At 51.0% G+C, this 25,096-nt stretch overlaps 4 protein-coding genes, 1 long non-coding RNA gene and 1 pseudogene across 8 annotated transcripts in view; 3 read left to right on the plus strand and 3 right to left on the minus strand.

Annotated features, from left to right (window-relative positions):
• On the minus strand, nucleotides 1-8,095 carry CCDC71 (coiled-coil domain containing 71). 3 transcript variants are annotated; one of them, XM_029918346.1, is made up of 3 exons: nucleotides 8,015-8,095; nucleotides 7,337-7,403; nucleotides 1-1,704 (listed from the first exon to the last, which is right to left on the minus strand). In XM_029918346.1, the coding sequence occupies exons 2-3, from the start codon at nucleotides 7,369-7,371 to the stop codon at nucleotides 168-170; spliced, it is 1,572 nt and encodes a 523-aa protein (XP_029774206.1). In that variant the 5' UTR covers nucleotides 7,372-7,403; nucleotides 8,015-8,095; the 3' UTR covers nucleotides 1-167. The 3 variants fall into 3 exon arrangements, with proteins under 3 accessions (XP_029774206.1, XP_029774207.1, XP_029774208.1); XM_029918347.1 differs by lacking the exons at nucleotides 7,337-7,403; nucleotides 8,015-8,095 and adding an exon at nucleotides 4,304-4,395; XM_029918348.1 differs by lacking the exons at nucleotides 7,337-7,403; nucleotides 8,015-8,095 and adding an exon at nucleotides 4,304-4,358 and having other exon boundaries at nucleotides 1-1,707.
• Nucleotides 4,274-7,428, plus strand: LOC115274861. The gene is made up of 2 exons (XR_003901292.1): nucleotides 4,274-4,475; nucleotides 7,234-7,428. It is a non-coding gene; the product is annotated as an uncharacterized LOC115274861 (long non-coding RNA).
• On the plus strand, nucleotides 7,903-12,902 carry KLHDC8B (kelch domain containing 8B). The gene is made up of 6 exons (XM_029918349.1): nucleotides 7,903-8,260; nucleotides 9,195-9,703; nucleotides 10,736-10,900; nucleotides 11,237-11,461; nucleotides 11,560-11,661; nucleotides 12,046-12,902. The coding sequence occupies exons 2-6, from the start codon at nucleotides 9,328-9,330 to the stop codon at nucleotides 12,240-12,242; spliced, it is 1,065 nt and encodes a 354-aa protein (XP_029774209.1). The 5' UTR covers nucleotides 7,903-8,260; nucleotides 9,195-9,327; the 3' UTR covers nucleotides 12,243-12,902.
• A 738-nt stretch (nucleotides 12,903-13,640) lies between these two features.
• C12H3orf84 (chromosome 12 C3orf84 homolog) lies at nucleotides 13,641-23,440 on the minus strand. 2 transcript variants are annotated; one of them, XM_029919115.1, is made up of 4 exons: nucleotides 23,332-23,440; nucleotides 21,040-21,153; nucleotides 14,434-14,490; nucleotides 13,641-14,029 (listed from the first exon to the last, which is right to left on the minus strand). In XM_029919115.1, the coding sequence occupies exons 1-4, from the start codon at nucleotides 23,356-23,358 to the stop codon at nucleotides 13,652-13,654; spliced, it is 576 nt and encodes a 191-aa protein (XP_029774975.1). In that variant the 5' UTR covers nucleotides 23,359-23,440; the 3' UTR covers nucleotides 13,641-13,651. The 2 variants fall into 2 exon arrangements, with proteins under 2 accessions (XP_029774975.1, XP_029774974.1); XM_029919114.1 differs by having other exon boundaries at nucleotides 13,641-14,050.
• On the minus strand, nucleotides 18,414-18,763 carry LOC115273276 (annotated as a pseudogene).
• Nucleotides 20,908-25,096, plus strand: part of CCDC36 (coiled-coil domain containing 36) — a 44,156-nt gene continuing 39,967 nt past the window's right edge. The window contains exon 1 of the mRNA XM_029919113.1: nucleotides 20,908-20,954. The gene's annotated coding sequence lies outside the window, so the exon portion shown is untranslated. The remainder of the gene's footprint in view (nucleotides 20,955-25,096) is intronic.

Consider the following 25,096-nt stretch of genomic DNA (forward strand, 5'->3'; position numbering starts at 1 on the left):
ATACCACCCCATATCCTCCAGTCTCTGAAAGGAGAATGGTGGCTCTCAGGGCCCTGGAAAGGCACCCAGAGTCCTTGGGGTTGTAGAATCCATGGGCATTGCACACTGTGCCGCTGGTCACACAGACAACTGGGCTCAGTTTCCCCAAACATTATTATGTGAAGGAATCAGAGTGCTGAGTATGGCAGCAATGGCTGGAGCTGTATTATAGGGGACAGGTTCACACGAAGGATCCGTTGAGCCCGCTGCCGAACCTCATCGTCCGAGGACCGCCTGTCCACCTTGATGGCCCGAAATTTCAGCAGCTTTGCTGTTCCAGGCCCTAGCCATGCCTTAGGGGATCGGGGCCCAAGTCGTGTTCTTTTCCGGGGAGGAAGATCCTTTGCCTCCTCAGCCCTTTTCCTCTTCTGCCCCACGGCCTCAGGGCAGCTTTTCCGGCCCCTCCTTGCAGTCCTGGCCTGAACAGACCCTTTTGGCCTGCCCCTGCTCCTGGGCTGGGTCCGAGCCACTCTGGCCTTGGCCCGCACTGCCTTGGCCTTGGCCCGCACTGCCTTGGTCTTGGCCCGCACTGCCTTGGCCTTGGCCCGCACTGCCTTGGCCTTAGCCCGCACAGCCTTGGCCTTAGCCCGCACAGCCTTGGCCTTGGCCTTGATCCGTGCTGCCTTGGCTTTGGCCCTGATTCGTGCTGCCTTGGCCTTGGCCCTGATCTGTGCTGCCTTGGCTTTTGCCCGGGCCTTGGCAGCTCTGGCCTGTGCTCGAGCCACCTTGGCCTGAGCAGCTTTGGCTAGTGTTTGAGCTGCTTTGGCCTGGGATGTTTTGGTGCCCAGGGCAGAGCCACTTTTCATTTGTAGGCCACTGAGGGACCCAGTAGCTTTGCAGGTCTTTTTCTGGGGCATAGTGCCTTGTTGGGGTCTGGCCCTGGGGGCTCTATGAGTCAGGCATTTGGGGCCCTTGCTTGTGGCTTTTCTGGGAGCTTTGGGCTGAGAGTTCCCTGGTCTCTTCCTTGGACCTTTGCGCAGCTTCAGGGGAGAGTCTGCAAGTGAGAGCTGCAGTGACTGTGCCTTGTGCTTGGCACCCAAGCAGGGCATGGGAGTCTTTAGTGGAACCAGGGCCTCAAGGACAACAGAGAGCCGCATGGCAGGGTAGACACCTGGATAGAGGTGGGCGGGGAAGCCCATTGCTGCACCCCGGGCACGGCTGGCACTTGACTGCTTCAGGGAGCTCAGCAGCAGGTTGGTGGTAGCATGCTTGGCAAGGGCTGGTGTGGATGCTTTGGCCAGCCTTCCAGATAGTGGCACAGGAAGCAGTGTGGCCTGGCCTGCAGGCAGCCGCATGGCAGTTCGGGGAGTGCTGGCTGGAGGTGATGTGGCAGCTGGGGTGGGGGCACGAGCTTGCAACTTCGTCTGGCTTGGGGGGTTGGCTGTGCATGAACTATAGCCATAGACATCACCGCTGCGCAGGATGGTAGGTTGGAAGCCATCATCCCGCAGGCCCTGCAGGAAGGCTACAAGCTGGGCCTCTGTGGCACTGAGATCCTGGCTCATGGGGTTAAAAACAAGCAGCGCCTCCTCCAGGGCCTTCTTTCCTGCCGTGGAGATCCGCGACCAGGAGTGCACAGCTTTCTCCTCCACATGCTGCACCACCACGCTCATGGCATTAGGCACTGCAGATCTACCTGGGTATCCGCAAACCAGCGCTTTGCACCTCCAAGACAAGAGGAAAAGAATCAATAAGAATGGGGGCACCTGGGTGGCTCAGTCGGTTAAGCATCTGACTTCAGCTCAGGTCATGATCTTGCGGTTTGTGGGTTCGAGCCCCGCATCGGGCTCTGTGCTGACAGCTCAGAGTCTGGAGCCTGCTTTAGATTCTGTGTTTCCCTCTCTCTCTGCACCTCCCCCATTCATGCTCTGTTTCTCTCTGTCTCCATAATAAATAAGCATTAAAAAAAAATCAATAAGAATGGCACTGAGGGGTTTCTGGGCTGGTACAGCATGCTACTTTTGATTTCAGAGTGATGAGTTCAAGCCCCATGTTGGGTGTAGAGAGTACTTAAAAATAAATAATACTTTAGATATATTGCATTAAAGAAAACATATCATTAAATTAATTAACAAAAAAAAGATCGGGGCACCTGCAGGTTCAGTTAAGTTGAGCATCTGACTTCGGTTCAAGTCATGATCTCACGGTTCGTGAGTTTGAGCCCGGTATTGGGCTGTCTATTACCAGTGTGTAGAGTCTGATTCGGATCCTATCTTCCTCTCTCTGCCCCTCCCCCGCTGGTTCCCTCTCTCAAAACAATTAACTAAACTTAAAAAAAAAAAAGGACGAGCACTGAGATAAGGGACAAAGGTAGATAATAAGTCTATCAGGGCTTGTATTCTCCTTGATCACAATCATCAACACAGAGGTGTCTGGCCAGAGTGAGCCACTGCTTGAGGCAAAGACCTGGTCTCCTGACCTACTATAGAGGCAGGGTAAGGACTGAGGTGTGGCAGGAGGGACCCATGTGGATCAGAGGAAGTTTCAAGATAACTGTCTAGAAGCTCATCAGAGCCATCCAACATGCTGTTGGGTGCCTAGGAAATTTGGGCTCGGTTGGCACATTTTAATTCAATTCTCTATTTTCTGAGGCCAGAAACCTGGTATTAGACACTACCCTGGGAACACAGGTGAATATCGATCTTCAGAGTCCTGTACACAAGGCAAGACAGAGACCATGAAAGTTCTTGGGAGTGTACACTGACACCCAGCTCAGCCTTCCACTGGGTCCGGGAAGGATTCCTAGGAAAGGCAATGCCTAGGTGGGACATGAGTGATGAACAGGAAGGACCAGATGGAAATGGAGCAAAAAGGGGAAAAGTCAATGCAATGTCTTGGAAATGAACAACAGTAAGGCGCATTTAATGTGTGTGACTGGAGTCTGTGGTCAGGGCTGGGAGGTCCAGCTGTAAAACCAGTTAAGTGCAGGGCAACATGAGCCTTTAAGTCTGGTCAAAGAGCCCAGACCTACATTCAATGTCCATGCCCATCTGTTCCTCCAGCTGCTGCTGTCCAGGTGCTCAGGGGTGAACCTTCCTGTCTACCAGAAATTCTGCTTTCGGAGTACCCAGACAAGCTCAGAAGTCTGACTCCTAGCATTCAAATCATGGAGACTAAACTCAAAGCAAGAGTCAGACTCTCCTTCAACAGAAACTTAAAAGATAAGTAGCAGACACTTATGACACAAGCCTGGGCAATTAGGCAGCCTGCGGGCCAGGCAGCCAGACCAAGAGCCCAAGGTCTCAGAGCCAAAGGCTCCAACAGGATGGTTAAGAAGGTGGGCATTAGAAATCTGAGCTGTCCTAACGAGGGTTTGGAGGGCTACAGACCTCCAGATGGAGCTGTCTGGGAACACCCAAGTTGTCCCAGGCTTCTCTGAAAAGGCCGTAGGCCATCAATCATGACTAATGTCTAATGCCTAACTCTGCAGTGAGGGCTCCCAGAGGGAGTCTTATCCCAGCTGTACCAGAGCATTAGAAGATCAGCTGGGACCAGGCAGGTCCCTGCGGCCACGAGGTGCGTCTGTGCAGCTTCTTCCAACCGCCCTAATGGAGCAGAGGAAGTTTTCAGAATCCCCTGGAGGAAGTGCCCTGGGGCTCTTTGTTTGGAAACATTCTTGGATCCTCAGGTGTCTCGGGCACTTCCTCTCTCCGGAGGCCATTCTCCAAGCACTATCCTTGCACATGACTTTACTTTTATTTTTTTCTTTCCAGGGGATGTAGTTCTCAGGGGTGTGAACTGTAGAATAGGGAGGGGCCTGTTTCCCGCAGGCACAGATATTGGGGGTGAACTGGGGGCTCTTCCGTCCAGGTCGGTCTGGACTCTTGGGAGGGGTCTTCTGGGTTTTCCAAAAGGCTCCGGAAACAGAGGCTACAATCCGGCCCCCAACTTCCCTTCACAAGTGCCCCCGGGGCCGACAGGGAAGTTGATGAAAGATGGGGAACAGGAGAGGCCTCATCCAAATGGCACTAGGTTGGGGGCAGATCAGAGCCATTGGCCTGGGGGTCCATGTCCCTGAGGCCCGAGGCGCGGGGAGGAGCGGGGATCTTGGAGACTGCAAAACGCGCGGGGAGGGCGGGGCGAGCCCGACCGGGTCGCACAGCCCCAGGGTGGGGTCGCTGGGCAGGGGGTGGGGGCTGGGGGAGGATCTTTGCCGGGCCAGTGGAGGCGCGGGTCCCGAAAGGGCCGACTGCCCGGCCCATCCGCCCTGTCGCCTCGCGGACGGCCCCTCCGCGGCGCGGCTAGGCCCATGGCCCCAACCTACCGGCGCCGCCGCGGGGACCCAGGACGCGCCTCTGCGCCGCCTCCGCTGCTCCAACATGGCCGCCCGCTGCGCACCGGAAGTGCGCCGCGCTTCCGCTTCCGGGACCTGGCCCGCCCTAGTGACCTTTGACCCCCCGAGACCCCGTTTCCCCCAATGTCTGGGGGCGTGACAGGTGGGTACCTAGGAAGGCTTCCTGGAGGAGGTGGCTGCGGGGAAGGCTCTAAATCCATCCAGTCCTGTGCAGGAGTCTGAGGAGCAGAGGTGCCCTCAGAGGCCATGGACAAGGCCTGCCTCAGTCCCAAGCTCCTGACCTGCGAGAAAGAGGAATGCCCCCTGCTTCCCTAGAAGTGTTGCAGGGGTATCTCCTCTGAGGGCAGCAGGCCCTCCTCTCTTCTGAGAATGAGGCCCGCATGTGCCATGAAAGTCTGATGCTGACATGCACACACATGCTGCACACAGGCTCAAAACTGGGCATGTACAATCTGAGAGCCCTAGCATACCAATGTGGGCCTGTGGGTACTTGCCTAAGAACATGTGCCTGTGGGTACTTGCCTAAGAACATGTGTGGTGGGAGAACCCTTTCCCAGCCTCAGCCCTGTCAATGGCAGGAAGTCCTGCCTCCCAGAATTCCTGTCCTTTTGCCTAGGAGACTGGGACCTCAGTCTTGCTACCTGTACGCTGGGGCCAGCAGAGGGGTGTAGTTACAGGGCCCACTGCCCAAGCAGCACCAGATGAGAGGACACAGACCAAAATTAACTCTAGGAGTCTTTAAGAGGTCAGTCTCTGACCAAAGGCCTCTCTTAGTCAGGGATCCCCCAAGTCCAAGTTGGGAGCCAGCATGGAAGTTCTGGTTTCATGGGTGAGATAGTGAGGACACTTCAGTCAGAGCCTGAGCTAGGAGGCAGAAATACCACCACAACTCTTGGACCCTGACATATACAATGGTGCCAAATTTAGTAGCTGGCGGTAGGTGCAAGCCTGTGGTCAGTCACAAGAGGGTAGCTGAATGCTTCATTTAGGGACTGGTTAATAGTTTTTTTCCCTCCCCATATAACCCCAGGATCCTCAGGTATAGAAGGGTCTGGGAACCCCTAAAGGGAAACACCCCTCCCAAGGCCTCAGCTGGCACCTCTGAGCTTCCCAGGGCCTCAGCACTCATGGTAAGGCCCTCAGTGCCTTCAAGCATGGCCATTGCATTACTACTGCAAACTCTACTGCTCTTTTGGGGTCAGCACTTTTAGACTCTCATTCTGTGAGAAAGAGGGGAATGGTGGGCTCCCAAGGGCCAGGGTCTCCTGGTACAGTCAGGAAGTCCCACCTTAGTATGCCCAGTCCCCAACTGTGGGTGAGCCCTGTCTCTGCCCCATCCATGGTTGAGAATTAGCTGCTACTCTCAGGACCAATCCAGCCTCACTTTCTGCCCCAGTTATCTGGCACAGCTTCTCCAAAGTCAGCAGCATTGGCCCCTTGTGTGTGGTGGTGCCAGGGCTGTGTAAACAGAAACCAGTCCCATGAAGAGGCGGAGTCCAGTCTTCAGGGATGGCATGGCCTTAGGTGTGTCCTAGAAAGGGGAATCCCTCTCTGGTGATGTCCAGTCCAGAGTTCAGTGCAAAATGGAAGACTTGGCAGAGTAGGGCCATCCCCAGTCTGTATCCCTTGCAGACATTAGAACTGGGGGAATAGTAGGGGTTGGGGTCAGGGTTATGGGCACCTAGTACCCTAAGAGGAAGCTGACCCTTCTGCCTCTTGGTGCTCAGTATGTCCCAGATGGAACTCTGGGAACATGCATCAGAGCAAGGTGTAACTTGACCTGGATTTTGGTGGATGCTGACCCTGTAGGCATAATTGGAATCAGACAGGACGAGGTTGATAAAGACCACAAGGTTGTCCCAGGATCCAGCCATTGCTCTCCATTTGGCATCTTTTACAGCCCTGAGTGATGGGTCCTAGACCTATTTCTACCGATCAGAGATCTGGTGGATATCTAGTGGTGAGTGAGGCCAGTGGGCCTGGGAGGGATCACTCAAGGAGGGAGTCTGAGTGACAAGGAGAAAAACCAGGGCTGGATCTTGAGGAGCCACTTCTAAGGAAGAAAAGGAACCAGAGCCTGTAAAAGACTCTGAGAAGAAGCACAAGCAGGAGCAGAGGTGCCAAGGTCACAAGGAATGAAACTCTGAAGATGTCAGCAAGATTTCATTTGAGACATACTATAGAAACCTGTAGTTTTAGCTCTATGGTGTTCCATAGACTTTGAAAAGAGCAATTTGGGGAGAGCACTGGACATAAGGTAGCAGATATCAGGTGATTGGAGGCGAAGAAGGGAAGACTGGAGGGACTTGGGGTCCTGGGAGGTTTCTTAAAGTAGGAGGTTTTTAAGTGCTTAATTTCTGGAATGGAGAGGGGAACGGGTCTGGAAAGGGAATAATGGAAAATATGAGGGTTCTGCAGGACAGTGTGAACTCGCTGTGGAGGAAGGTACCAGTGCCCTAAGTGAAGAGCAAGTCAAAGGCAGAATGGAGTGAGAGGATGGAAGCCGCCTAGTCAGGTCTAAAACATGCCTTGATACCACCATTTCCATGTAGTCCTTCCAACTCCAACTGCCAGCCTGTGACAGGGACAGGACACTCCCTCTAGTCATGAAGAATGCTCTGCCCACACTCAGGGCAGGCTTCAGAAGTTTGGCAAGCCAAGGACTTATTGCCCCCTCCAGCTGCTCTCAACCCATGACTGATGGAGATTTGAGAATGAATTCCTCAAGCAACCTTTGCTCTGGGAGGGAACCCAGCAAGGTTTGTCCCAGTTGCCAACAGTGGTAACTTGCTCGATGACACACCCTTTATTGGCTGCTTTCTCTTTTTGCCACTCCTCTGCTGGTGTTTCCTGGCCTCACCTCCCACATTAACTATATATACTGCGATCTTTATCTCCAGATGTGCTTCTGGGAAAAGTGAGACACACTGGCCATGAAAGAGGGACAAGATAGTAGCGAGCACAGACAAGCACAAGGATTTCTTCTCCTGAGTGACCACCAACCTGCATGAATAGGCTCCCAGCTCAATACTCTGCATGCTCAGAAGATAGGCTGGGCCAGGGTCTGGGTCTGAAATAAATAGGCCTCTGTCACACCAACTTGCTATGAACAGTCACAAAATGTCTTGAGTCCCAGAGTAGCCCAGGCCTCAGGCCCCACAGAGTGACCTGCCTGGCCTCTAACCCTTGAAGCTCATCCCTTACTCAGAGCTACCCTCCCCACAAGAACTTTCCCCACCCAGGCCTGTGGAAGGGCCTGTCAAGCACTGAGGCCACACTGTCTGCTCCTCCATCCCCTGCTAGCCTCAATGTCCACCGTAGGACCTATTCAGCGCCCTGCCGTGTGCCTGGGAAAGTGCTACCCAGCCGCCGAACCCACCAAAGGCCCAGGCCACGCCCCAAACAGCCTCCAGGGGGCGCCGCCTTGAAGCCGGTCTTTGGGCTCCTATGAGCTTAGGGCCGGTGGGCGGTCGCCGGCTCCCCCCAACAAGCCTGCTGGTTCTGCTAGCCCGCCCCCCGCCCCCTCCCCAGCGGGGGCTTCCCAGGCTGGGTCCCACTCAGAACGATTCCCCACCATACACGTGTTGTGCTGCTCACTGCTGCTTCTTTTCTCCTCCCGCCCGAGGTCAGACCCTATATCCTGGGCAGGCCCAGCGTCCACATGTCCGTTTGTCAGTTTACCGGTTTGCGTTTGACTGTGGGTCGACGCGCCCTGCTCTGGCCACGGCAGGTGCAGGGTTAAGGCGGGGGGAGATTTTCCCGAGTCGGGAGGGGGGAAGAGGGGCGGACCCGGTCCAGCCCCGCCCCGCGCCGAGCCGAGCCGGAGCCCCGCCAGAGCCCCGCGGAGGCTGGCCTCAGCCCCAGCCAGAGCCGGCACGGAGCCGGAACGGCGGACCCCGCGTCCCGGAGGCGCCGGAGCCCCGGCCGGTGAGTCCTGCAGGAGCCGCGCTCAGGGGAAGTTTGGGGCGCTAGGCGCAGAGCCCCAAGCGCGCTCGCCTGGACCCGCCCCCCGCCACCCGCGAGCTGGAAGTTTGGGGCCAGGAGGCCATCACGCCAAGGGTCCCAGGAGCGTGGCCCCCATGGGAAAGGAAAGGCTGAGGAACTTGGGGATCTGCTGTGAGGGTACTTAGAAGTCCAGCTGCTCATTCCTACTGGAAACGCCCTGGACTATGGGAGTCTAGAGTCTAGAGTCCTATGGTTGTGGGATCCCCAAATCAATCTCCCTCCCCTACTTCTGGACACCAAGGAGACTGGCCTCTGGGAACCTGTCACAGAGAACCCCATAGTAGACCTGAAGGGGGAATGTGGGGCCCTGGCCATCTCCTCTTCTCCTGTGTGCCAAACGCCCTGGTCTTGGCCTTTTGCTGGTGGGAATGGATGATCTCTATGGAATGGCCCCCAAAAGGGTTGTAAGTATACGCTGGAGTCTGATCCCTGGCAGCAGGTGGGACGCCCACTGGAAGCCAGTAAGGGGAGGGTACAGTAGGACTCCATTCATGCAAAGCACCAGATTGTTGAGAGGAAGGGAAGGGGGCCAGGGTGAAGTGTTTTATCCTAGTGAACTACCCCCCTAGACCTAGATTTGGCTGGGACGGAGGTGTTAGATGAAGGCAGGGGGTGGGAGGAGAATTTTTCATGCCCCAGAGGAAGAGAGGAATTTTCCTGAGTATTTGGTAATCCGCCTTCTTTCCCACCCCAGAAGGGACTCAAGAGTTGTGTGCTAGCCAACAGGGGTATGTCTTTCCCCGTGCCTTTCCCATCAGTGATTTTGGACCAGTCCTGCCCTCAGCTACAGCGTGCTCAACTGTACTCTGAGGGACTGGTCAGTGGCTCTGACCGTTTTTTCCCCTCTCTCCTCCAGGTGAAGGCAAGGTCCCTCGACTGGTCGGACACTCCCTGTAGTCCTGACAGAGTCAACATGAGGCCCCATCATGCCCCTCAGTGAGGCCTGCAGCCTAAGCAGATAGTATGGCCTGCCACTGGAGGTGAACACCATGGCTACAGGAGGTGGCCGAGTCTTTGCTTGGCAGGTGTTCCCACCCATGCCCACTTGCCGGGTGTATGGCACAGTGGCATACCAGGATGGGCACTTGCTAGTATTGGGGGGCTGTGGCCGGGCTGGACTGCCCCTGGACACTGCTGAAACACTGGACATGGCCTCACATACGTGGCTTGCACTGGCACCCTTGCCCACTGCCCGGGCTGGTGCAGCTGCCGTGGTGCTGGGCAAGCAGGTGCTAGTGGTGGGCGGTGTGGATGAGGGCCAGAGTCCTGTAGCTGCTGTGGAGGCCTTCCTGGCTGATGAGGGCCGTTGGGAGCGTCGGGCCACCCTCCCTCAGGCAGCCATGGGGGTTGCAACTGTGGAGAGAGGTGAGTGGCCTTAAGGAAATCCCTTAGGTGCCCCAACACCCTCCATTTTTCCTGGTCCCTTACTCTTAGATATTAGATAAGATATGTAAATTTTGTCTGAGTGCTGTGGACATAGCTTCAATTCTTGTAAAGACCGTCTCTTACCTAGCTCTGAGCTGAGCTAACAGCAGCCTTAACTGCCTTTTACAGCTGTGAAGTAGGAGGCTGAGCCCAGGCTGGGTTCCAGCATGATGGGAGGCCCCAACCACCTCTTTGCCCATTTCTCTTCTCTAAGAGACAAGGAAGGGTAGTTCAATGACTCTCAGGGTTATAAATAGTCTGGGGAAGGGGGAGGGGAGCAGGGCCTTGGCTCAGAGCCCAGTAAGTGCTTGGATTCCCCCCACCTTCCTCCCATATACACACTTACCAGGAAGCTTGAGATGGGAAGGCCAAGCTGACCCAGTCCCTCTAGGCCCCCAGACATGCCCCCAGCTGACCCTGAGGGTGTAACAGGCCAAGAACCTACTCTAATGAAAGGGCAGGATATAGAGGTGCTGGCAGGGCTCTTTGGCAGAAGGCTCGCAGCCAGCACCTCCATCCTATAGGCCTAAGCTCCTCTCAGCCCCCAGCTGATCTCCAGAGTTCCCTCCCCAGTCTGAGCTCTATGCTGAGCAGATCCCCATATGCCCCACCCTGACGTAAATCATCCTCCACCCTCCTTCCCCTAGGGAAGCCCCCACCTTGTGGCCTCCAGGTCTGACCACCGGTCCTGCTTAGATGCCAGACTTGGTTGCCATAGCATCTCCAGGGAGACAGAGATTGAGTATAATTAGATCAGCTGCCTCCTGCTCTTCACTTGGAGGGGCCCTGGCCAGAGCAGGAATCCTGGCTCTCCCAGCCCCCACTCTGGGAAGGAAGGAGGGTTTCTGCTGCTTGGGAGACATATTACACAGACGTGGTCCCCACTCCTCCCCAGACCTGACCAGCGCAGCTGTCAGGGTACGGTGCCCTGGCCAGGCTGAGGTGTACTCTGAATTGCTCTTTTCTATGCAGATGGTATGGTGTATGCTCTGGGGGGAATGGGCCCTGACACGGCCCCCCAGGCCCAAGTTCGGGTGTATGAGCCCCGGCGGGACTGCTGGCTTTCACTACCCTCCATGCCCACACCCTGCTATGGGGCTTCCACTTTCCTGCATGGGAACAAGATCTATGTCCTGGGTAAGGACCTGGGGGGCGTGGGAAAGGGCTTGAAGTGCAGAAGCACCTATCCTCATAGGTTGGCTGGGATCAGGCTTAGTCTGGGATGGCAGAACCAGAGAAGCTTTGTGTGAACCAGGCTTGCTTGGAGGCTCTGACCTCTGGTGGCCCTATTAGGGCTAGAAAACCAAACCCTACTGCCTGATGATCTGTGGGGTGGGTGATTCATGCTCCGGTGTGCACACAGCTGGGTATGGGTAGCTAAGGTGGGCAGTGGTGAAAGCTTAGCAACCTGGTAAAGGAGGAGCCTGCTAGGCCTCCCAGGCTCCTTCCCAGGTGCTCCAATTCCATTGGCAGGGGGTCGCCAGGGAAAGCTCCCAGTGACTGCTTTTGAGGCCTTTGATCTGGAGGCCTGTACATGGACCCGGCATCCAAGCCTGCCCAGCCGCCGGGCCTTTGCTGGCTGTGCCATGGCAGAGGGCAACGTCTTTAGCCTGGGTGGCCTGCAGCAGCCTGGGCCCCACAATTTCTACTCCCGCCCACATTTTGTCAACACTGTGGAGATGTTTGACCTGGAACATGGTGAGCAGTGGCTGTCCTGGGCTGTCTTCCCACTTTCCATGGGATGGAGGGGCACAGTGTGTATTGTGGGACTGGATCTGACTTCCCCTTTCCTGCAGGGTCCTGGACCAAGCTGCCCCGCAGCCTGCGCATGAGGGATAAGAGGGCCGACTTTGTGGTTGGCTCCCTTGGGGGCCACATCATGGCCATTGGGGGCCTTGGTGAGTATCTGTGGGGCTAGGGATAGGAGGCAAGCTCAAGAGAGTCAAGAGTAACCCCAAGCATGAGCACTCCCTCCTGTCCTTCTCCAGGTACTCCAGGGACCAAGGCTTTGTGAGCTTCCCTTTCCCAATTTGTGAGGCAGCAGAGTATGGTCTGCATGCCCTAACTCTTGGGGTGTCCCTCAGTACCTGAGGACTCTGTACCAGCAGGGGCTTAGGAGACAGAAACAGGACAAGTGACCACTGAATGAATGGACAAATAGAAATATTAAGAAATGAACAAATGATGAATGGGAGCAATGAGTAATAAGGGCCTAGTAACCCAAGTGGAAGAGCTGGAGCCCTTGCAGTGTGTGGTTTACAACTTCTGTCTCCTTCCTGCAGGAAACCAGCCATGCCCTCTGGGCTCTGTGGAGGGCTTCAGCCTTGCACGGCGACGCTGGGAGGCCCTGCCTGCCATGCCCACAGCCCGCTGCTCCTGTTCTAGTCTGCAGGCTGGGCCCCGGCTGTTTGTCATTGGGGGTGTGGCCCAGGGTCCTAGCCAAGCTGTGGAGGCACTGTGTCTGCGTGATGGGGTCTGAATACCTAATGGGACGTATCCACTGGAGCAGCACAGTGCCAGAGGCAAATGTCTGTGGCTCGTTTTGCTGCTGAAGAAGCTCACTGTGGCTCTGTGGGATGAGGGAGGCACAGGGGCAGACACTTGAGACAAATGTCTCAAAGGTTGGGGGGGCTTTGTCTTTAGTACAGGACACATACGCTTATACCCACCTTTATCCCCATTCATTCATGGACCATGCCTAGCTCCACACTTGCTCTGGAACTACTGGGCCCTCTGTCTAACTGGGAAGTGGGAGGATGGGAGAGCTGGCCTCATGCCCCACAGGATTAGTGCCTACCTAGAGTTGACCAGGTTCACCTCAATGGCTGTTCCTGAAAAATCCTAGCTGCCAGCTGCCTTGAAGCCCTCTGTGGCCCCAGGAGAGTTCAGAGAGGTCAGGGGACACAGAGGGAATGGAGGAGTGGATATAGGAACCTCTAGAGGACCAGAGGAATATTGGCATTGGGCCCTTACACTGTTGACTGTGTGATCTTGAGCAAGTCATTTCACCTCTCTGTGCCTCAGCATCCTCATCCATAAATGGGGATCTCTGAAACCTTCCTGCCCTACCTACCTCACAGGGCTGTTGTGAGGACCCAGGAAGTTCAGACATGAAAGTAAAAGTGCTGCTAAAATCTGGTGTGTGGGCCTGGTGTGGACTCCTGTGTTGCCCCTGCAACCCCTGACCCTCCTTTTAGGGATCTCAACTCGTCCAGGGGTGAGGGTTCAGAGTAGCCTTTTGAATCTGGCCTCTGATGTCTTAGCCCCGCCTAAGACTCAGCTTCTCTTTTGGTGACATAGGATGACTGCTGCCCTCTGCCCCACTGTCCTGGTGTTAGAGGATACTCACAGGATGGCCAGAGAAGATCTCAAAAAACTACAACAGAGCACCACAGGGTCAGGATGACCTCCAGGTCCATGTCATGCAGCATCCCATCCAAGTCTCTGCTCACCTCCACAGGGAGGGGCAGTCCAATGGGGGCTGTGCCCAGGGGAGTCTCCCCCTGTCCCAGCTTAGGCAGAACTAGTGACCACCCACCAGACTCCTAGAGGCATAATATTCTCCCAGGGAAATCAAAGCTGCCAGCCCTTGCCTCCTCCTCCAGCTTTTGCTGGGCACTAGTAGGGGGCCACTGACTGCTTTCCCTGTAGCCGCACTGAGTGCAAGGTGCTCACAGCTAGGTTTACTGTAAAAATGAATTTGGGGTCTCAGAACTGACCTGCTTTGGCCATGGTACTTCCTGCAGGCTTTACCCCTTCTTACTCAGTGGCAGGGTTCCTAGGGCACCTTCTCCCCTGCCCAGCACACAGGCACCATGGACCTTGATGATCTCCAGCATCTAAGACCCCTTGGGCTGTAAGCACAGAAAAACTTCTGTGTCAGCCATCCTAGTTTAATGCACTGGACCAGTTTAGACACTCAGAGACCCCAGCATGAAGGTAATGCTGCAGCAGTTTGGGTCTTGGGATCCCTGGGAGGTCAGGCAGTGTGTTGGTGACTGGTCCCACATTGTTGCTGCCACAGTGGCCACCCTGGGATGGTTGGCAGAAGTTCTCCCGGTAGGTGGTGCTGGCACAGGGAGGCTGGATCTGCACAAAGTGGACAAGGCGCTGGGGGAGGTCTCTGAGTCCAGGGCCTGACCGGAAATTGGCCTGGTAGGAGGATTCAAGGGGCCGCTCCTGGCTCAACTCCAGCTCACAGGGTGCCCAGTGCAGGAAGTTGTGCTGCTGCCCCAGGTGCTCCAGATCTTTCCGCCTTCCGATTCCCTGCAGCAGGCAGTAGGGGCCCTCCTCAGCGGTATGGGCCCTTGGCCCACAGTCCTGGCACCACACACCTCCCTCCTTAGGTCCCTCCTCAACCCAAGCCTGCTTGGTGATGCCTGGCTCCCCTGGCCTGTACCTCAGACTCTTTTGCCTGCCTCCCAAGCCATGCCTTCCATTCCAGGGTGAAGCCTCTAGAAGGTCAGTGGGCCCTAGGATATTTGTTTATTGTCAGGCAAGCTAGTGGGAGAAACTGAAGCAGAGGCACTTCTGTTTGGGGAATGGGCTGTATTCCAGACAAGAGAGATTGTCAGGAGCCCTTCCTCCCCACAGTGTCTTATCCCCTCCACCCTACCTCAACTTCAACCTAGGCCGAGGGTCTGCCCACTCTTCCTTTCTCCAGCACTCACTTTGTCAAAGGAAGTACGGTTGTCATGCTTGGAGAAGAAGTGTTTCTGTGCTGGCTCCTTTAAAGACAGTGAGATAGAAGGTGAATGGGGGGAAGTGATGCTTACCTGCCCTTAAGATGTTACCTCAGGACCCTTAATGGAGGGAAGCTGCCAGGAGCTACTACCCCTAAATGGCTAAACTTGCCAAAAACCTGAAAGGGCAGTTACAAATTAAAGCAACACTTCACTTCTAGGACATCTCATGCTGGCATTTGCCTTGAAAGCAAAAGTCTTTAGGGCTGCTGAGGATGGGACTGAGGCATCTTCTAAGACATCCTGCCATCAGGAGGGCAGTGGTTCAAGATTCATGTCAGGCCCTTTAACTCTAGATTGCCCAGGATCAGGACCAGAGGCTTCCTCTCTGTCCACACTTAATCCTTCATCAGCAACCCAAGCTCATGGCCCTAAGTAAGTACCACCTGGAAACTGTCAATTCTCTCTCTAGCTTTAGCTCTCTCCTGAATTCCAGACTCAGCCAACAGCTTATTTCATATCCCCTTGTAAATGTCTTGCAGGCATCTCCAAACACATGACTGGGTTCTGGTTCATTTCCCATCCCTACCCTCTCCCTCAGCTCAGGTCATGGCAGCTAGTTCCTACCAAACACCCTGAAGTCCCCTGATTCTTTTCTTTCACACCTGACATCCAAAGTATCAGGAAATCCTGTTGATCATTCCTTCAACATGAACCCAGGATTGGACCATCCCTCAGCAAGTTCACTGCCTTCTCTCATCTGAGAGCCACCTTCTTCTCTTGCTTGAATTATTGTAAAAGCTTCCTACCTCGTTTCCCTGCTTCCAAGCTTTCTCCTCCAGTCTGTTATCCTCTTAGTAGGCAGAATAATTCTTAGGATACATAGATCAGATCACCTCCCTTGTTTGCTGAAGACCCACAACAGCTCCTCAGGTTTGTAAAAGCCAAGGTCTTCATAGTGGTCCATGAGACCCACACAATACTGACCCCTCCATTACCTGCAGTCTGCACTGGCATCCTTACTGCTCATCAACACACCAGCTATTTCCACCTTGGGCCTTTGCACCACCTGTGCCTTCTGTCTGGGACTCTTCCTGCAGCTGGCCATAGGACTCCCTCTCACTTTCTTCTTGGGAGGGCTTCTTTAAACACTACACCAGCAGTGCCATCACCCCAACTCTACATTTTTCACTTTCTGGGATACTATGTGACTATAGTATGATGTTGATTACAAGCTAATGCACTTGACTAGAACATAAGCTCATTGTGGGCAAGGGTTATTGTCTGTTTTGCTCACATCTGTAAATCTAAAACTGAGCATAGTGCCTGTCAGTGGGTTCAATATGTTTAATTTCTTTGCTGTTTAATTCTTGAAGAGGGACAGAAGGTCCCTGGGGTATTTGCTTTGGCCCAGCTGGGAGCCAGAGAACCATGCCCTACCAGGCAGAGAAAGACCACCTCCCAGACCCCCAGATCTCAATAGGAATCTCTCCCAAGACCATCAACCTTGCCTTTGTGCCTGATCTCTGCCCTGGGTCCCCAGTCCCTAGCCATTCATTCAGCTTCTCCTGCTGCAGACTTGAATGAAGTTCTGACCTGATGAGTTCAGTCTTTCCTGGGTTGGGATACGAGCAGTGGCTGACAGCAGGTTCCTAGATGAAAGGCTGGGGCTAGCTCCATCCCAGATCCCTGGACCAGAATTTTGAGGGTGGAGCCTGTGGTGTGTATCTTTAATAAGCTCCCCTCTATCAGGAGATCCTGCCTTAGATAGCTGGTGTTGGTTTCCAGGTAGATTGAAAGCTCCATGAAGGTGGGAAGACAGCCTGCTTTACCTTCCATCCTTATAAAGTAAGCTGACACAACAGGGATTAAAAATCCAGGATCCTCAGGGCACCTGAGTGGCTCAGTCAGTTAAGCAGCTGACTTCATCAGGCCATGATCTCACGGTTCTAGAGTTAAGAGTCCCACATCATGCTCTGTGCTGACTGCTCAGAGCCTGGAGCCTGCTTCAGATTCTGTGTTTCCATCTCTCTCTGTCTCTCAAAAATAAATTAAAAAACCACAGTATCCTTTTAGAAAAAAACATGGGAAAAAATCTTCAGAATCTAGAACTAGGGAAAGAGTTCTTAGACTTGACACCAAAAGCAAGAGCAATAAAAGAAAAAAAAAATAAACTGGATCTCATCAAAAAAATTTTTAAAGCTTTGCTTTATGTAAAGAGGATGAAAAGACAAGCTATAGATTGGGAGAAAATATTTGCAAACCAAATATCCAATAAAGGAATACTATCTAGAATATATAGAGAATTCTCACAATTCAACAGCAAAATAATAATCCAATTAGAAAATGGGCAAACAACATGAAGACATTTCACCGAAGAGGATATACAGATGGCAAATAACACAGGAAAAGATGTCACCATCATTAAACATTAGGGAAATGAAAATTAAAATCACAATGAGATATCAAGACGTATTAGTCACAATGACTAAAATAAAACATAGAGACAAAATATTGGGGAAAATTCAGAGAACTAGATCATTAATACATTGCTGGTGGGGATGTAAAGTGGTATAGTCAGTCACTCTAGAAAATAAATTTGGCAGTTTCTTTTAAAAACTAAACATACAACTACCATATGACCCAGCAATTGAACTCTTGGGCATTTATTCCAAAGAAATGAAAACTTATGTTCCCCCCAAACCTGTACACAAATGTTAATAGCAACTTTATTTGTAAGAGCCCAAAACTGGAATCAGCCCAGATATCCTTTGATAGGTGAATGGTTACACAAAATGTTATATATATACCATAGAATACTACTCAGTAGTGAAGAGGAATGAACCATGAACAACTTAGATGAATCTCTAGGAAATTATTCTGAGAAAAAACCCCCAATGTCCAAAGGTTGCATGCCGTATCATTCTATTTATATAACTTAAAACACTTTTTTTACATTTATTTATTTTTGAGAGACAGAGCATGAACAGGGGAGGGGCAGAGAGAAAGAGACACAGAATCTGAAGCAGACTCTAGGCTCTGAGCTAGTGGTCAGCACAGAGCCCGATGCAGGGCTCAACCCACAAACTGTGAGATCATGACCTGAGCTGAAGTCGGATGCTCAACCAACTGAGCCACACAGGCGCCCCTATACAACATTTTTTAAAGTTTATTTAAAAAAAAAAAAAAGTTTATTTTGAGAGAGAGAGAGTAGGAGTGGGGGAGGGGCAGAGAGAAAGGGAGAGAGGAGAGAGAATCGTGGAGTCCGATGCAGGGCTCATAATTCACGAAACTATGAGATCATGACCTGAGCCAAAACCAAGAATTTGTTGCTGGACCGACTGAGCCACTCAGGTGCCCCTATGTAACATTTTGAAGTGACAAATTTTAGAAAGGGAGAAGAGGGTGGTGGTTCCCAGGGAAAAGGGACAGAAGAAGGGTTGGGGAGGCTGGTGGGTGTGGTCATAAAAGGCTGGAAACAAGGATACTTGTGAGGTTGGCCAGTATCTTAACTGTGGTGGTAGATACACAAATATACATAAATGATAAAATTTTATAGATCTTAATAACACACAGAAATGAGTATAAGTAAAACTGGAAATCTGAGATAGGTGGATTGCATTAATGTCAATGTCTTGGTTGTGATATTATATTACAGTTTTGCAAAATGTTATCATTGGGGGAAATTGGGAAAAATGTAGATGGGATCTCTATTATTTCTCATAACAGCTTATGAATTTACAATTGTTTCAATAAAAATTTCAATCTCAAACCCTGAGTGCCTGCAGCAAGTTCCAATTGATTCCCAAATTTCTTTTCCATCTCTATCTCTATCCTCAGCTAAGGAATTATACACAGCCTTGGCGTGTGGATGCCTCTGTTGTTGGAGGCAGCCCTGATTATGAAAACTCATTATATATATATTTTTTATCTTTTGATTTTTTTAATTACTTAAAAAAAAACCTTCATTAAAAAATTAGCTTTCTGACTGCTTGTGCCTTCAACACTTTTGCAGCGGTTTTCTGCTCATTAAGGAAAGCACACTTGATCCGGTCATGGAAACACTTAGCATACATAAAGCACCATAGGCCCTGCTGATGGGTTTTTCTGTTTTAGATAACCTCATAAGAACTTTTGGCCTCACAGCACAGACTTCTTGAAGTCAGCCTGCTCATTTGCCACATGCGGATTCTGGGGCTTTCCCAACCTTGTTGGTATAAAAGTACACAATTCCATTACCAGGGATTCAGGACAGCCTGGTTTTGTTAGAGACTGTATTGTAGGACAGCTTATGATGGTATATCAAACTCTGGATCATTCTGAATGCCTCTAGACACCATCCCCAGAAGAACAAAACTCACTATTCTTACAGTGGCAGGATAATCTAGTCACTCCCACTGACTCAAGTTTTGTGCTTACAACAGTGAGAGCCTGGTGAGAAGTGCGGTCATTTCCTTCCACCCAGGCAGTTCTGAGTAGTCCTGTACCTAGAGATCATTTTCACCTACTCTTTGCTTCTAAACCATCTATGCTCCTTTTCCATTGAGGTAGTAAATCTATGGTCTCTGAGCAGGTGGGGTTTGGGCTGGGGTTCCAGCTGAAGAGGCCTTGGAGGAAAAGTAGATTTTGGGGGAGGGGGCAGTATTTGTGTATGGGAGGGCTATCAGGCCCTGTGGAGGCTGGGCATTCTGCAGACAGTAGGGTGCTGAGTGAGGAGACCCTGTGACAGACTGAGGCATGGCAGGGCAATCATGGAACCACCAACAAATGACCTACTCCAATTCATGGGTGCCTGGGACTCTTGTCTGACCTTAAGAACACGCAGAACCAGGACTACATGTCCCAAGAGTTAGGCAGGTGAAGGCTACAAATATATTAATCTGACCCAGAAGATAAAAAGAAGAAAAGAGAATATTCTTGCATCTAAATGACATGGACAAAATTTCTACCTGCTCCAAACTAAAGAAAAGTGATCTTAAGTCAAATCTTAAGAAAGGTTTTCAACAATAGCTGTAATCAGCTGGCTGAAATCTGGTATCTCTCAGCTAATAAGAAAATAAAATGTGCACCTTCCCCAAGCAATCCCACTAATTAGAAGAGCTTTAGACCTAGAAAGAGCCACCATACTTGGCATTTATATAATCTGAGCCCAAGACACATATTTCATGCTGTTTGGGGCCAGTGGTAATGCTAGTAAATGCTTTGTGTAGGAAGTCTTCAATTAAAGCATGTCCCAAAACAGGTTCCCTACTTCTGTTCCTGGGGACCAGATTGAGAGGATGTTCCCGTTTTTAGGATTACAGCTACCACTGGGCTACTACAAAAACCTAGCTGGAAGTCGTCAGTTTGCCTCTATCCCTGCACTACCCAGGTCCCATTCCTTTCAGAAATTCCTCTCAAAGCTGCATTTGGGCCTGGCTCCCTCAGTAGGCATTGCCAGCCAGCACTTCAAATTGAGAATCCTAAGGAGATTGAGGCTCCACAGCATGGCAGCCTCCACAATCCTGTTCTTGGCCTGGGAAAACAAGTCTTGGAGAATTCAGATGACAGATCAAATAGGATCTGGCTACAAGCTGGGAAGAAAGAAGCTGCAGTGGGCAGAGCATGTTCCAGACATTCCTCCAGATCCCTTTCATATTCTCCACCTGCTCTTGCCCACAAGGCTGATCTGAGTGCATTCCTCACCAGTCTGCCTTCCCTCTGGCCACTGGAAAGCCCTGGGAGGAGATGGAGGGAAGAAAGGAGGAGGCATTTCTTTTTCTCTTAACTCCTTTCCAGGCTAGCCCCTGCCTGTGTGTGTCTCTCCAACCAAGATCAGGACTCGTCTTGGTGTGGTTCTCTCCACACCACCCTCTCTTTCTGAGTTCTAGGAGCCATACCTTCCCCTTGTCCCTTTGGGCCTAAAGGTACTGACCACTTTCTTGTTACCAACTTGTGATACCACCTTTACCTGAAGCCCTTACATCTACTCCTTTGCATGTACACTCTGCTGAGTTTTGAGTGAGCTTTTTACTGTTGGGACTTCAACTGATGCTCAGTGCCTTCTCCTTGTCTCCAGGCCTAAAAGCAGTAGAGGGCTGGGCCCTGCATCTCTCTCCTGTTCTCTGGAAGCCTTCCAGCCATCATTCCTTTCTGGTTCTCGTTGGCTATGCATGTCATTTTATATGTTACTCCCCTCACTAGAGGAGGCCTCCAGGGCCCCTAGACTACAAGGCTGACTGGATTTGGTCATGGACTTTTATGACATCAAAGGATCCAGGCTTGAGAGCAGTTGCTGGTAAAACTCAAGGCTTACATTTTGGATTCTGGAAGCTTTCTTCCCATGGCCACTTACCCAACCTGGGCCCTGACTCTCCCTACATCTAGAAGGAGCACTGAGCAAGACTGTCCAGCCTGGTACTAGCTTTTCTCCACCCTGTCTGTAGGGAGAAGACCCCTACTTCCAGGAAGAGGAGCCAGACCTCATGCATTCCTGGGGATAGGCGGCTCCAGATGTCAGTCCAGCTGTGGTAGGTCTAGAGATGATGCTCTAGGGATCTGAGAGAAGCAGAAACTGGCCCAGCCACCCCAGCTTCCCCCAGGGCCACCTTGTACCTGACATCGTCGCAGGAACACTGCTGGAGGCTGGGGCTTGGCTGCAAGGCGGTATTCTCGAGCACTTTCACTCCTGAATTGGCCTCTGTAGTGCCCATAAAAGCCAGTGTTGTGCTACAACAAGACAGGTATAAGGGTGAATCTTTCACAAACCCTTACCCTGAATCTCAGACCTCAGGGTCCCAAGGCCAGAAGCCTCTCCTGGGAGCTACTTATAGAATGAAAAGAATCTGAGAACTAGGGACGCTGGCTGCCATCCATCATTAGAACAGTTGGCCTCAGCTGTGCTGGCTCAGCTGGGAGGGCTATGTGTGTGTAGGGAAAGGCTAACTTTTTTTTTCTTCCCCTTCTTTCCTTTCTTCCATCTTTCCTCTCTTTCTTTCATAAGGTCCTAATAAAAGCTGGGAGATAGCAGTGAAAGGACTGAAAGATCCTGGCCCTTGTGAACCTTCCTTTTAGTGGGGGAGTCAGACACAGCAAATAGAGTCAGGGAAGAAATAACCTGATGACTAGATTGATAGTGATAGGGAGCAGGGATAGCCCCTCATGACACTGAGGATGGGACCTGAAGGTGAGAAGGAGTCAGCTGTGTGAGGAACAGCAGAAGAGCAGTCTAGGTGATGGGAACTGAAAGAGTAAAGAATTGGAGGCCAGAAAAAGATAGGTGCATTAGAATAAAAAAAAGAGACTTTATGACTAAAGGGTTATGAGTAAACTAGTGAGGTAGGGTCAAGTAAACACTGGCTTAAGAATATGGTTTCTTGGGTCTCCTGGGTGGCTCAGTCAGGTAGGCATCTGGCTTCAGGTCAGGTCATGATCTCATGGGTTCAAGTCCCGCATCAAGCTCTGTGCTGACAACTCAGAGCCTGGAGCCTGCTTTGGATTCTGTGTTTCCCTCTCTCTTTCCTCCATTCATGCTCATTCTCAAAAAATAAACAAACATTAAAATTTTTTTTAAAATAACAAAAAATATTGATTCTCTTCTAAGAGCAAAGGGAGACTTTTCAGCAGAGGAGGGGATCAGACAGGTTCTGAGCTGAGGTGATTTTAAAGCATTGAGCAAAGTTTTGAGAACAAGGCCACTGTCCAGCGATACGATCCTTCCCTGGGGATTGAATGGATCCATCTTGGGCATCCATTGACAAAGTCATGGAACTTCTTGTTCTGGGACAAGAAGAGGACACTCTGAAACTGGAGCACCTAAGCAAGGGATACACTTTTCAAAAAAAGCATTTCACCAACAATGATACCTTCTGGAGAGAATTTCAGAGACAGGGACTGGCAAAAGACAGAAATGAGCATTTATCAGGGGTCTAAGAAAGAGCCATACTGTGTTGATGTCATTAGGTGGACACCCTATGGACAGTAAGCATGTCTAGCCAGGGAACTTCTAGAGGCCAGCTCTTTGTCCTGAGAGCTACCTGCAGAGGATAGGTGTGGCTGGTCCTCCATGATCATAGCAGAAAGAAGCTGTCCCATGTTTGGCCTCTGGCCATTAATGTGTGTTCCTATACACGACTGAGAGACTCTTTATCTTTTCATTCCACTGAGGGCTCGGGTTGCCCAATTTGTCTGTCCATCTTTCTGCCGTCTGTTGGACACTGCTTGTTCAGTATTGAATTTAGTTCATAATATTTACTGGGCCTTTACTGCATTCCAGGCATGAGATATACAGGTAGAAGAAAATAGTCTTTGCCCTCAAGATGTTTCCAGTATAGAGAACAGTCAAGTTCCAGAAGTATGGGGAGGGGGGGGAACCAAGCAAAAGACTGGGAATAAGTGGGGTGGCTTTTGGACTAGGAGGTTCAGGGGGCGCCTGGGTGGCTCAGTCAGTTAGGTGTCTGGCTTTGGCTCGGGTCATGATCTCACGGTTGGTGGGTTCGAGCCCCTGCGTCAGGCTCTGTGCTGACTGCTAGCTTAGAGCCTGGAGTCTGCTTAAGAATCTGTGTCTCCCTCTCTCTCTGACCCTCCCCTGCTTGCGCTGTATCTCTCTGTCTCTCAAAAATAAATAAATTTAAAACAAAAACAAATTTTAAATAAAAAAAATAGACTAGGAGGTTCAGCTGGTTAGCATGAGACCAGGAGACACGGAAAAGGCATGGCATTGTGAAGGCTAGGTAGGCTATAGGGGTGACCTCAGAATGGCAGAGGGGGAGTGGGAAGTTCAAGGTCCTTCACCAGCCTGGGTGCTCAGTGAAACCTGTCTTGCTAAATTTACTCTTATGATTCATTCAAATTTCAGGTACTACCCTAGGGCCAGGGGCCAGGATTAATTGTAGAGTGCACTCTTACCCAGGATCCTACTAAAGCATTTTGCATCTTTCCAGGAAGGAAGCAGAAAAGACAAATTTTCCTCTTGCCTTTATGAGGCTACACCTGAGAATAGAGAATCTCATAGGTCAACTTCTTGTTGCTTAGTGACAAAGAGAGGTTGTGACTGCACAATGCTGGTGATTCTTGAGGCACTGCTCAGCCTCCTACCTCTTTGTGCTTCCTGCTTAGTTTTACTTCTTTATGAGAGAAATCTGCCCCTCATCATTAACATCCCGAGAGAGTCCTTACATATAGAAACAGTCCACAGTGGAGTGTGATGAACTCATAGTCAATAAAATATCAAAGAACATTTTAGAGGTGAATCTTGCATTTTAGAATTGTGCAACCATACTGCCAGAAAAGCATTCCATGGACTCAGAAGAAATGTTACAAGAGTTTATGGCTCTTAGGATAAAGGTGCTGCTTCAGAATAAGGCTCTGTCAACTTTTAGGAATCTATGATGTCTGAGAACACTGGGGCAGGTAAGTGTTACCAGAGCCCCAATGAAGAAAGAGAGCATAATAGAGCAGCGAAAGAAGGAACATGAAAATATTTGACATTGTGGTTGCATTGCAAGCTACCCTTCAGCAGACTATTGTCTCTTTTGCTGTAATTTGTAACATAGGTACATGAGAAGTTTACCCCTTTCACTAACCAAAAGAAGCTGGCAATCATCCTCTAAAAATGTACCAATAAAAAGTGTAACAGCAGGGGTGACTGGGTGGCTCAGTCAGTTAAGCGTCTGACTTGATTTCAGCTCAGGTTATGATCTCATGGTCAAGAGCTTTATGTTGGGATCCATGCTAAGTGTGGAGCCTTCCTAAGATTTTTTTCTCTCTCTCTCTTTGTCTGTCTCTCTCCACCCCTCCCCTGCTTGCACATGCTCTATCAATAAAAATTTTGTTGTATTCAATTTTTTAATATTTATTTATATTTGAAGGAGAGAGAGAGCATTAGCAGGGAGAAGCAGAGAGAGAGGGAGACAAAGAATCCGAAGCAGGCTCTAGGCTCCAATTTGTCAGCAGAGAGCCCAATGTGGGGCTCTAATTCCCGAACCGTGAGATCATGACCTGAGCCAAAGTCAGATGCCCAATTGACTGAGTCACCCAGGAGCCCTAAATAAACATTTTTTTTTAATTTTTATGTCTTTTTTATTTATTTTTGAGAGACAGAGAGAGACAGCGTGAGCAGGGGAGGGTCAGAGAGAGAGGGAGACACAGAATCCGAAGCAAGCTCCAGGCTCTGAGCCAGCTGTCAGCACAGAGCCCGACGCGGGGCTCAAACCCACGAACTGTGAGATCATGACCTGAGCCGAAGCCGGCCGCTTAACCGACTGAGCCACCCAGGCGCCCCAAACATTTTTTTTTAATGTTTTATTTATTTTTGATACAGAGAGAGACAGAGCATGAGAGGGGGAGGGGCAGAGAGAGAAAAAGACACAGAATCGGAAGCAGGCTCCAGGCTCTGAGCAAGCTGTCAGCACAGAGCCTGACGCGGGGCTCGAACCCACGAACGTGGGATCTGACCTGAGCTGAAGTCTGAGGCTTAACCGACTGAGCCACCCAGGCACCCCAAACATTAAAAAAAAAAAGAGTTTAACAGGAGGAAACATTTAGACCCAGCTGGTGTCACTGATATAAGCCCTACTAGCCAGAAAGCCCACTCTAGTATAGTTACCCTGAAGATCCCTTCTCACATGTATTCACTGCAGCATCTACATAGGGAAAGAAAAAAAACAGTAAG

The sequence above is a fragment of the Suricata suricatta genome, chromosome 12, assembly GCF_006229205.1.
Source record: "Suricata suricatta isolate VVHF042 chromosome 12, meerkat_22Aug2017_6uvM2_HiC, whole genome shotgun sequence".
Lineage (NCBI taxonomy): Eukaryota > Metazoa > Chordata > Mammalia > Carnivora > Herpestidae > Suricata > Suricata suricatta.

Coding starts and splice junctions, on each gene's coding strand:
- KLHDC8B (XM_029918349.1), top strand. CDS start 9,328: ATGGCTACAGGAGGTGGCCGAGTCTTTGCTTGGCAGGTGTTCCCACCC. Junction 10,901..11,236: donor GAACAAGATCTATGTCCTGG/GTAAGGACCTGG, acceptor TTCCATTGGCAG/GGGGTCGCCAGGGAAAGCTC. Junction 11,662..12,045: donor CATGGCCATTGGGGGCCTTG/GTGAGTATCTGT, acceptor TCCTTCCTGCAG/GAAACCAGCCATGCCCTCTG.
- C12H3orf84 (XM_029919114.1), bottom strand. CDS start 23,358: ATGCAAAATGCTTTAGTAGGATCCTGG. Junction 21,154..23,331: donor ATGCTTTAGTAGGATCCTGG/GTAAGAGTGCAC, acceptor GTCTTGTTGTAG/CACAACACTGGCTTTTATGG. Junction 14,051..14,433: donor ACCGTACTTCCTTTGACAAA/GTGAGTGCTGGA, acceptor ACCGCTGAGGAG/GGCCCCTACTGCCTGCTGCA.
- CCDC71 (XM_029918346.1), bottom strand. CDS start 7,371: ATGCAGAGTATTGAGCTGGGAGCCTATTCATGCAG. Junction 1,705..7,336: donor CTGGGAGCCTATTCATGCAG/GTTGGTGGTCAC, acceptor CTTGTCTTGGAG/GTGCAAAGCGCTGGTTTGCG.